At 48.7% G+C, this 12377-nt stretch overlaps 1 protein-coding gene across 2 annotated transcripts in view; it reads right to left on the reverse strand.

Moving 5' to 3' along the window:
* Nucleotides 1-12377, reverse strand: part of rbp4l (retinol binding protein 4, like) — a 138754-nt gene that overhangs the window by 8716 nt on the left and 117661 nt on the right. For both annotated transcript variants that reach the window (XM_067993028.1, XM_067993036.1), the window contains exon 5: nucleotides 844-1056. In XM_067993028.1, coding sequence (XP_067849129.1) covers nucleotides 844-1056 — 213 coding nt within the window. The remainder of the gene's footprint in view (nucleotides 1-843; nucleotides 1057-12377) is intronic.

The raw sequence follows: 12377 nt of genomic DNA on the forward strand, positions 1-12377 counted from the left end.
CTTCAGTGACCTCCCTGACACTGCGATGGACTGCAAACTATGAGATGTCACTGATGTCACCTGCAGCAGCCAAAAGGAGCCCGTGACATAAAAGTTAAGGGCCACGGTGACCTTGGCAGCTACAAGCAGTGTTATCCATGCCCTAACGTGAAGCTCAAGTTGTGGTTGCAGCAGGTGGCATAGCTCGGTGACAGCCTCCTTTGTGAAGCAAAAGTGCCTCATACATTGCTCCTCAGTGAAGTTGAGGTAGAAGTGCTCCCTGAAGACCCACTTCCTCCTCCTCCCTCTTCTGCGAGCTGCTCCTACTCTTTCCTATCTTCCTACTGCTCCTCCTTGTCATGCAGCCCCACAGGCAGCCTACCAGACCACTCAGAACTGCAGTAAAACTGTCTAGAAGGCAGCCAATAACAGAGTAGCAGCAGTCAAAACTTCTTAGAGCTCAGAATTAAGTTTTCAGAGTCAGAAAACTGGCCAATAAATACCCAGAAGTTAACTAGCAGCCTCAAATTACAAACACTGTATGTAGTGGATGAGCCCTTTAAATAGCGCTGCTGAAGAGTCCTTGCTGGTCGTTAGCGTTACAAGCTGCGGAGTTCTACAACAAGTGTAGGATCCTCATTTTAGTCAGTGATTTAAATAGTTCTGATGTGCGTCCTAGATGCCTACGCACCCCACCCATCATATTGGATGCTTAGGCTCACACTGTGCGCCTTAAAAACAGGCACGGCACCATCGAACTTCCAGGCCAATGTGCCCAAGTTCACTCATTGAGTATGGGTTACTTCCTATAAGCGGGCTGGATATTGGTTTTCTGATCACTTTCAACATCTTAATTTCACTCACCAGATTGCAGCACTGGTTCAAACTGCTCAGAGAGGCAAATCTCTTCCTGTTTCTGACGAATAATAGGCTGGATGTTTGGTGGAAGACCACGTGGGTTGCGGGAGAAGACAATGGCATAGCCATCATCACAGGTTCCATCATCCTTCTGTCTACGGCAGGAATATGTGATGGCATAGTTATCGTAGTCAGTGTCAATAACCCAATAGTGATCACCTAGAGCGCAAATTCAAACACTGTTCAATATCTGATCATTTTACATTCAATGTCATTGCTTGCAACTGTGGATATGCATCACACTGAAATTTGGGGAAAAGGAGTCTTTCAACATTATAAAATTGTAAACAATTTTACAACACCAAGTTATAGTCCAACAATTTTATTTGAAATTCACAAGCTTTCGGAGGCATCCTCCTCCCTCAGGTGAATGTTGTGGAAATGAAATCCTCGAACCCTTCGCATTTATAAATCACAGAACAATACCTGGTGATTACAGATAGTCTTTTCAACTGCCCGTTGCCAAGGCAATCACAGTGTGCAGACAGAGAGGTGTTACCTACAAGGCCACCGAATATACAAACCACCAAAAAAAAACAGAGAGAGAGGCAGAAACATAGAAACATCCAGAAGGAAGAGAAAGACAGCAAATGACCCGTTATATTAAAAACAGATAACATTTGTTCGCTGGTGGGGTTACGTGTAGCATGACATGAACCCAAGATCCCAGTTGAGGCTGTCCTCATGGGTGTGGAACTTGGCTATCAATTTCTGCTCGACGATTTTGCGTTGTCGTGTGTCTCGAAGGCCGCATTGGAGTATGCTTACCCGAAGGTCGGTGGCTGAATGTCCTTGACTGCTGAAGTGTTCCCCGACTGGGAGGGAACCCTCCTGTCTGGCGATTGTTGCACAGTGTCCGTTCATCCATTGTCGCAGCATCTGCATGGTCTCACCAATGTACCATGCTCTGGGGCATCCTTTCCTGCAACGTATGAGGTAGACAACGTTGGCCGAGTCACAGGAGTATGAACCACGCACATGGTGGGTGGTGTCTTCTCGTGTGATGGTGGTATCTGTGTCGATGATCTGGCGTATCTTGCAGATGATGTGGAGAGGTTACCGTGGCAGAGTTGTGTGGTGTCGTGGACGCTGTTCTCCTGAAAGCTGGGTAATTTGCTGCGAACGATGGTCTGTTTGAGGTTGGGTGGCTGTTTAAAGGCGAGTAGTGGAGGTGTGGGGATGGCCAAGCGAGGTGTTCGTCGTCATTGATGACATGTTGAAGGCTGCGGAGAACATGGCGTAGTTTCTCCGCTCCGGGGAAGTACTGGACGACGAAGGGTACTCTGTTGGTTGTGTCCCGTGTTAGTCTTCTGAGGAGGTCTATGCGATTTTTCACTGAGGCCCGTCGGAACTGTCGATCGATGAGTCGAGCGTCATATCCCGTTCTTACTAGGGCGTCTTTCAGCGTCTGTAGGTGTCCATCGCGTTCCTCCTCGTCTGAGCAGACCCTGTGTATTCGCAGGGCCTGTCCATAGGGGATGGCCTCTTTGACGTGGTTAGGGTGGAAGCTGGAAAAGTGGAGCATCGTGAGGTTGTCTGTGGGCTTGCGGTAGAGTGAGGTGCTGAGGTGCCCGTCTTTGATGGAGATTCGTGTGTCCAAGAAAGAAACTGATTCTGAGGAGTAGTCCACGGTGAGCTTGATGGTGGGATGGAACTTGTTGATGTTATCGTGTAGTCTCTTCAGTGATTCCTCGCCGTGGGTCCATAGAAAGAAAATGTCGTCGATGTATCTGGTGTATAGTGTTGGTTGGAGGTCCTGTGCAGTGAAGAAGTCCTGCTCAAACTTGTGCATGAAAATGTTGGCGTATTGGGGTGCGAATTTGGTCCCCATGGCTGTTCCGTGTGTTTGGGTAAAGAACTGGTTATCGAAGATGAAGACATTGTGATCCAGGATGAAGCAGATGAGTTGTAGGATGGCGTCTGGAGATTGGCTGTTGTTGGTGTTGAATATTGATGCTGCCGCAGCGATGCCGTCATCGTGGGGGATACTGGTGTATAGTGCCGAGACGTCCATTGTGGTGAGAAGTGTTCCTGGTTCAACTGGTCCGTGGGTACTGAGTTTTTGTAGGAAGTCTGTAGTGTCGCGACAGAAGCTGGGGGTTCCCTGTACGATGGGTTTCAGGATGCCCTCGATGTATCCAGAGAGGTTCTCACACAGGGTTCCGTTGCCTGATACGATAGGACGTCTGGGTGTTTTGACTTTGTGTATCTTTGGGAGGCAGTAGAAGTCTCCCACGCGGGGAGTACGTGGGATGAGAGCGCGTAGGATGCTTTGAAGGTCTGGATCGAAGGTCTTGATCAGCTTGTTGAGCTGGTGGGTGTGTTCTTTGGTCGGATCTGCGGGTAACCGTCTGTAGTGTTCCTGGTTGTCCAGTTGTCGGTATGCTTCTTTGCAATAGTCCGTTCTGTTCTGTATGACGATGGCTCCTCCTTTGTCCGATGTTGCGGTTGGTCTTGAGAGCGTTGATGGCACAACGCAACGCCATCGACGCTCTCAAGACCAACCGCAACATCGTCATCAAACCATACCCATCTTACCCATGTAACTGTCCAAATGCTTTTTAAAAGACAAAATTGTACCCGCCTCTACTACTGCCTCTGGCAGCTCGTTCCAGACACTCACCACCCTTTGAGTGAAAAAATTGCCCCTCTGGACCTTTTTGTATCTCTCCCCTCTCACCTTAAATCTATGCCCCCTCGTTATAGACTCCCCTACCTTTGGGAAAAGATTTTGACTATCTACCTTATCTATGCCCCTCATTATTTTATAGACTTCTATAAGATCACCCCTTAACCTCCTACTCTCCAGGGAAAAAAGTCCCAGTCTGTCTAACCTCTCCCTTTAAGTCAAACCATCAAGTCCCAGTAGCATCCGAGTAAATCTTTTCTGCACTCTTTCTAGTTTAATAATATCCTTTCTATAATAGGGTGACCAGAACTGTACACAGTACTCCAAGTGTGGCCTTACCAATGTCCTGTACAACTTCAACAAGACATCCCAACTCCTGTATTCAATGTTCTGACCAATGAAACCAAGCATGCCGAATGCTTTCTTCACCACCCTATCCACCTGTGCCTCCACTTTCAAGGAGCTATGAACCTGTACTCCTAGATCTCTTTGTTCTATAACTCTCCCCAATGCCCTACCATTAACGGAGTAGGTCCTGGCCCGATTTGATCTACCAAAATGCATCACCTCACATTTATCCAAATTAAACTCCATCTGCCAATCATCGGCCCACTGGCCCAATTTATCAAGGTCCCGTTGCAATCCTAGATAACCTTCTAGGATTGCAACCAATCTTGATGTCATCTGCAAACTTACTAACCATGCCTCCTAAATTCTCATCCAAATCATTAATATAAATAACAAATAACAGCGGACCCAGCACCGATCCCTGAGGCACACCGCTGGACACAGGCCTCCAGTTTGAAAAACAACCCTCTACAATCACCCTCTGCCTTCTGTCGTCAAGCCAATTTTGTATCCAATTGGCTACCTCACCTTGGATCCCATGAGATTTAACCTTATGTAACAACCTACCATGCGGTACCTTGTCAAAGGCTTTGCTGAAGTCCATGTAGACCACGTCTACTGCACAGCCCTCATCTATCTTCTTGGTTACCCCTTCAAAAAACTCAATCAAATTCGTGAGTCATGATTTTCCTCTCACAAAACCATGCTGACTGTTCCTAATTAGTCCCTGCCTCTCCAAATGCCTGTAGATCCTGTCTCTCAGAATACCCTCCAACAACTTACCCACTACATATGTCTGTGGTTCCCAGGCTTTTCCCTGCCGCCCTTCTTAAACAAAGGCACAACATTTGCTACCCTCCAATCTTCAGGCACCTCACCTGTAGCTGTCGATGATTCAAATATCTCTGCTCGGGCACCCGCAATTTCCTCCCTAACCTCCCATAACGTCCTGGGATACATTTCATCAGGTCCCGGAGATTTATCTACCTTGATGCGCGTTAAGACTTCCAGCACCTCCCTCTCTGTAATATGTACACTCCTCAAGACATCACCATTCATTTCCCCAAGTTCCCTAACATCCATGCCTTTCTCAACCGTAAATACCGATGTGAAATATTCATTCAGGATCTCACCCATCTCTTGTGGTTCCGCACATGGATGACCTTGTTGATCCTTAAGAGGCCCTACTCTCTCCCTAGTTATTCCTTTGCCCTTTATGTATTTGTAGAAGCTCTTTGGATTCTCCTTTGCCTTATCTGCCAAAGCAATCTCATATCCGCTTTTTGCCCTCCTGATTTCTCTCTTAACTCTACTCCGGCAATCTCTATACTCTTCAAGGGATCCACTTGATCCCAGCTGCCTATGCATGTCATATGCCTCCTTCTTCTTTTTGACTAGGGCCTCAATCTCCCGAGTCATCCAAGGTTCCCTACTTCTACCAGCCTTGCCCTTCACTTTATAAGGAATGTGCTTACCCTGAACCCTGGTTAACACACTTTTGAAAGCCTCCCACTTACCAGACGTCCCTTTGCCTGCCAACAGACTCTCCCAATCAACTTCTGAAAGTTCCTGTCTAATACCATCAAAATTGGCCTTTCCCCAATTTAGAATTTTAACTTTTGGGCCAGACCTATCATTCTCCATAGCTATCTTAAAACTAATGGAATTATGATCACTGGTCCCAAAGTGATCCCTCACTAACACTTCTGTCACCTACCCTTCATTATTTCCCAAGAGGAGGTCAAGTTTTGCCCCCTCTCCAGTCGGGCCATCCACATACTGAATGAGAAATTCCTCCTGAATACACTCAACAAATTTCTCTCCATCCAAGAAATGCTATGGCTGTCCCAGTCAATGTTGGGAAAGATAAAGTCCCCTACTATTACCACCCTATTTTTCTTGCAGCTGTCTGTAATCTCCTTACATATTTGCTCCTCAATTTCCCGTTGACTATTTGGGGGTCTGTAGTACAATCCTATCAAAGTGATCTCTCCCTTCTTATTTTTCAGTTCTACCCATATAGACTCAGTGGGCGAACCCTCGGATATATCCCCTCTCACTACTGCCGTGATGTTCTCCCTAATCAAGAACGCAACTCCTCCTCCTCTCTTACCTCCTGCTCTATCTTTCCTATAGCATCTGTACCCTGGAACATTGAGCTGCCAGTCCTGCCCTTCCCTTAGCCATGTTTCAGTAATAGCTATAACATCCCAGTCCCATGTACCCATCCATGCCCTGAGTCCATCTGCCTTGCCCATCAGACTTCTTGCATTGAAATAAATGCAGTTTAATCTGGACTTCCCTTGGTCTTTGCCCTGCTTTCTCAGACCATCTGTCCGGTCATGTTCTGTACACTCTCCCTTACTGCCTTTTGTTTCTGTCACCACTTTACTTCCCACTGACTTCCTGCATCGGTTCCCATCCCCCTGCCACATTAGTTTAAACCCTCCCCAACAGCACCAGCAAACACTCCCCCTCGGACATTGGTTCCAGTCCTGCCCAGATGCAGACCGTCCAATTTGTACTGGTCCCACCTCCCACAGAACCGGTTCCAATGGCCCAGGAATTTGAATCCCTCCCTCTTGCACCATTTCTGAAGCCACGTATTCATCCTAGCTATCCTGTCATTCCTACTCTGACTAGCCCGTGGCACTGGTAGCAATCCTGAGATTACTACCTTTGAGGTCCTACTCTTTAGTTTAACTCCTAACTCTCTAAATTCAGCTTGTAGGACCTCATCCTGTTTTTTACCTATATCGTTGGTGCCTATATGCACCACGACAACTGGCTGTTCACCCTCCCCCTCCAGAATGTCCTGCAGCCAAGACCATGCAGACGCTGTGACAACGGATGAACGGACACTGTGCAACAATCGCCAGACAGGAGGGTTCCCTCCCAGTCGGGGAACACTTCAGCAGTCAAGGACATTCAGCCACCAACCTTCGGGTAAGCATACTCCAAGGCGGCCTTCGAGACACACGACAACGCAAAATCGTCGAGCAGAAATTGATAGCCAAGTTCCACACCCATGAGGACGGCCTCAACCGGGATCTTGGGTTCATATCACGCTACACGTAACCCCACCAGCGAACAAATGTTATCTGTTTTTAATATAATGGGTCATTTGCTGTCTTTCTTTTCCTTCTGGATGTTTCTATGTTTCTGCCTCTCTTTTTTTTTTGGTGGTATGTATATTCGGTGGCCTTGTAGGTAACACCTCTCTGTCTGCACACTGTGATTGCCTTGGCAAAGGGCAGTTGGAAAGACTATCTGTAATCACCAGGTATTGTTCTGTGATTTATAAATGCGAAGGGTTCGAGGATTTCATTTCCACAACATTCACCTGAGGAAGGAGGAAGCCTCCGAAAGCTTGTGAATTTCAAATAAAATTGTTGGACTATAACTTGGTGTTGTAAAATTGTTTACAATTGTCAACCCCAGTCCATCACCGGCATCTCCACATCAACATTATAAAAGAGAGCAAACATTGCATAAAGATTTAGCATTCACTACAATTACCCTGCTCTGCTAGGTTACATAATTTGCTGCTTGTTTCCATGTTACATAAATTACCATTAAAACTGGGATATTTGAGACAGTACATTTACAAAAATATTACTTTATTAAGCATTGTACCACATTAGCAACTGCAAAATTAGTAGCCCTTCCACATTGTTGGAAAACCTTACAAGGCAACCTTATGAAACATTCGCTTGGAATTTCATCAGAGCTGCTCTCGCTCTGACACCATAACTTTGCTGGAAGTGCAGCAGAAAGCCTGTTAATTCGTAAATACCGGGGCGGGGGGGAATTGAATAATGGTCCGTTTTGGGCCGGGGTAGCGCGATGCCCGATGGACCGTACGCAGGCAGCACGTGAACTTTTCAGAAATTGGTAATGGGGTATGCACAGCGCACGTCATCAGCAGCCTGCACCTCTTAAAGGTGCAGGTGCACATTTCAAATGGCAGGTACACAGCTTGCTTGGAGGAGGGAAAGATGGCCACGAGAATAGCCGGACCGGCATGAGCTCCACGCTTCTCTGATGATGCTCTGGAGGCCCTCGTGGAAGGCGTGGACGAAAGGAGGGCCAACATGTACCCGCAGGGTGGCTGGAGACCCTCCAGACTGCAGCTCCGCAGGCATCGGCAGGCTGTGGCGCAGGAAGTAAACGCCAGGAGCATTGCACCACGCACGTGGGTGCAGTGCCGAAAGAAGTTCAATGATTTGACACGAGTGGTCAAGGTGATTGAATGCATCTGTCGAGTGGCACATCCTACCAACTGCCCCACTGCTCCACGCATCACACTCCCTGTCACCCACCCACCAACAAACACTGCCCATCCATACACAATGCTGTACTCGGCATGCTGCATCTCACCCGCACATAATACCACACTTGCACACCACACAACCACCACTCATAAGTCACACAAACTGGCAGCTATTTGACCATCACCCACACACCTTGCAGGACACTCACAGACACACTGTCCTCTGTCTTGCAGGAGAAGGTGGCACATAACAGCCGGCAGCAGGAGGGACCCGAGGGTGGACGGGCACGTTTACACATCCTCACCCCCCAGAGGAGACAGTGCTTAGGATCATTGGGCAGGCCGTTGCTGCAGCCATCACAATATGCCGCGCTGGAGGTCCCGATGAAGGGGGTCTCTGCATATCTAATACTCCTTCTCCTTTTCCACATCTCCCTACTCCCATAATCTTTTCTAACTCACGTGCTTCACATGCTGTCAGCACACACGTCTTAGTTGCTCCTCTCCCCACTCCATGACTGTTTCCCTTTGTCATTGCAGATACCCAAGAACATGTGGCGGCACAGTCTGAGGAGGAGGAGGAGGACACTGAAGCCACACCGTCACTCGATCTGACACTTGCTTTCACCAGCTCAGAGACTGAAACTTTGCATCCTTTAGAGGTTAGGATGGAGGAGGGATCTGCACATGGTGAGACACCGAGCACAAGTGTGCAGGAGCCGTGGTGGAGGGAACAGATACCACAGGTGCCAGCTCGCCGGAGGGTGAGGTCACTCACTAGTTCTGCTGCAGTGGAGTCAGATGAGGACTTCGATGGGCCAGGCTACAGAAACCGGCTGATGGGCGTACACCACCAAATGCTTGGGGCACCGGAAAGCCTGCCAGAAAGCCTGCGGACAATGAGAAGGGGCATGGAGGAGTCCAGCTCCAACTTGGCGCAGGGCTTTGCACAGAGCTTGGAGCCCATCCTTTCCAACATGGAACAGGTGGTCACCTCCATCAGCGCACCTGTGGAACCCACCAGGATGCAGCGTCTGATGACTGATGTCACAGCTTCCATTGCAGCACAAACATCTGCCATCCAAGGTCTGACGGCTGCATTTGCAGCTCAGACTGCTGCCTTGGAAGCTCAGACTGCTGCTATCATGGCTCTGGGGACCACTGTGGAACGGGGCTTCCAGGGCATCACAGCACTCCAGCAATCCGTTCTCCAGCTGATCACCAGGATTGCTGAGGCCCCGCCCCGGGAAAATGGCAGTGGCGCCATGGCAGTTGGACCTGCTGTCCTCTCTCAGGATGACAGCTTTCCTGCTCCCACCCCTGCCACTCTGCCAGTAACCCTGTTATTGCCTATCGGCCAGCCAGGCCAGACTGCTGCAGCCCATGCTTCAATGGTGCAGTCTGAAGCTGGGCCCTCCCGGCCCAGAGCTGCTTGAGGTCATCCTCCAAGGCCATCTGCACGCTCCTCTATTGAAGGCCAGCAGCCTCCTACCACCCATGCTCCAGACACTGGGGAAGCACCTCATAGGTAGGATAGGTAAAGACACATGAACAAAAGGCACTAAGGGAATGCACAAGGGTGAATAGTTCTGTTATGTTTGCATAATTTAATTTATTCATTGATAAATGAGACTTTGATTTTGCATTTGGGGTGGTTTTTTTTATGCAATGAGCTGAGAGGAAAACCAATATGTAATCAGATGGAGGGCGATTTGATTGTCTTGTGGGAGCGGAAAAGTGGGGAGTGGGGGGATGTAGTTCAAATTATTGATAGCGGGCACAGATCAGGCGAGCACGCAGAGCCCTTGCAGACAAGGCGTGTGGTTCCTGCTGCACCCTTGCATCTTTCTGCACTTCCTCTTCCGGCTCCACCCCCTCCTCCTCCTCCTCAGCCTCTTCCACTTCCTACTCCTCTGCCTCTTTCTCCTCAGCCTCGTCCTCCACCACCTCTGGCTCAGGGTCTTCTCCAATCATTGGTGGCAAAGGCTAGTCCTTCATGATGGCAACGTTGTGCAGCATGCAGAAGACCACCACAAATCTGCCCACCCGCTCAGGGGAGTACTGCAGGGCTCCTCCAGACCGGTCCAGGCAGCGGAAGCGTTGTTTGAGGAGGCCTGTGGTGTGCTCCACGATGTTGCGTGTGGCAGCATGGCTCTCATTATAGGCCTGCTGTGCACGTGTGCATGGGTTCCTGACCGGTGTCATGAGCCACATTGTGAGTTGATAGCCCTTGTCGCCCAGTAGCCAGCCTTTGACCTGCCGAGTCGGGTGAAAGATAGCTGGCACGTTGGACTGCCGCATGACGAAGGCATCATGACTGCTCCCAGGGTAACGAGCATCGACCTCCATGACTTGATGCGTGTGGTCGCACACCAGCTGCACGTTGAGGGAGTGGAAGCCCTTTCGGTTGACAAAGATGGCTGAGTTGATGTGCGGGGCACGCAGGGCAATATTCATGCAGTCAATGGCACCCTGCGCCATGGGGAAGCCAGCAATGCGGGCGAACCCCCATGCTCGCTCATTCTGCTTGTCTCTGTGTAGAGGGAAGTTGATGAACCTGTTCCTCAGGTGGTACAGTGCATCTATGACCTCCCTTATGCAGCAGTGCACTGCATACTGCGAGATGTTGCACATGTCGCCAGCAGAGGCCTGAAATACTCCTGAGCTGTAGAAATTCAGCGTCACGGTGACCTTCACAGCCTCAGGCAATGCTGTCCTCGCCCTGCTCTGAGGCTGTAGTTGTGGCTGCATCAGTTGACAGATCTCGATCACGGCTTCCTTGGTGAACCTCAGGAGTCGGATGCAATCCTCCTCGGTCATGTTGAGATAAGAGAATTGATCTCGGAAGTCCCTCATTGGGTAGGGCCTCCTGCTCAGTGCCCTGTGCCTCCTCGTCCTCCGTTTCCTCGCAGCTTGACCTGCTATGCATGGCCTCTCTGCATGCTCCCAGTCGTGCTCAATGCGCAGCGGGAGCCCTAGCAGACCACCCATGGTTGGCAGGAATGTTGTTCAAACCACTCTCAAATCTAGACTAGGAACTCTCAGTAAGAATAGGGAGCTTCAAAAAACACTTCCTACTCCACCAGCAGCCAGAAGCAATAATCCAGCAACTAACCTGCAACACCTGCATGGCCCCTTTAAATAGCTGGTTCGGGGGTCCTCCAGGCACTGTAGGACACGTTCAGATGATCGGGGTTAAGACTGTGCGTTGAGTTGAGCGTTAAGGTCGAAAATGGTGTCGATCACTTTAAATCAGCGTTGCACACTGATTGCACACATTTTCTCCCTACTTTACATGCTTCCAGCGTTCGGTATTTGCACATGCACAAACTTCTATAGCAGGATGGTGTCCGGCGCACGTCATACTGGAAACATGCGAGCGCATCTAAGATGCCATCTTGGATGTCAGAGAGGCCATGTAGCTCCAAAACAATGGGCACTGCACGGCCCAATTTAGCACCCAGGGTTTCTGCCACACTTCTGGCAAAGTTACAGCATGGAGCAGAAGCAGCTCCAAGGAAATTCCTGGTCATTGAGCTGCACAGAAGTTACAAAATTCACTAAGAGAGCTGTGCATAAAGGGGTTTGTTAGGCATGTTCATTTATTAAAGTTTTATTGTATCATTATATGTTAATGTGGAAAGTTAGTGATTTGAATAATCACTTTCAGACAAATTCATATTACATCGTCATCACCCTCAGAAATAGAACCATCAGTAGTTTATAGCACAGAAAGAGGCCTATTGTGTCTGTGCTGCTTCTTTGCTATAGAGCAATCCAAAACTAATCTCACCACATTCTCCCAATAGCCATGTATCTTCCTCTACTTCAAAAGCGTATCCAATTTTCCCTTAAAAGATGCAATGGTCTCTGCCTCAAACATTCTCTGTGGCAAAACATTCCTTGTTCCCACAAACCTTTATGTAAAGAATTTTCTCCCATCCTCTCTAAGCACTCTCTTAGTGACAATTTTAAATTAAAACAACAGCAGCAGCAACAACTTGCATTTATATAGTGCCTTTAAAGTAGTAAAACGTCCCAAGGCATTTCACAGGAGCGTTATCAAACAAAATTTGACACCGAGCCACATAAGGAGATATTAGGACAGGTGACCAAAAGCTTGGACAAAGAAGTAGATTTTAAGGAGATCCTTAAAGGAGGAAGAGAGAGGTAGAGAAGCAGAGAGGTTTAGGGAGGGAATTCCAGAGCTTAGGACCTAGGCAGCTGAAG

Source organism: Heptranchias perlo, chromosome 1, assembly GCF_035084215.1.
Source record: "Heptranchias perlo isolate sHepPer1 chromosome 1, sHepPer1.hap1, whole genome shotgun sequence".
Taxonomy (NCBI): Eukaryota; Metazoa; Chordata; class Chondrichthyes; order Hexanchiformes; family Hexanchidae; genus Heptranchias; species Heptranchias perlo.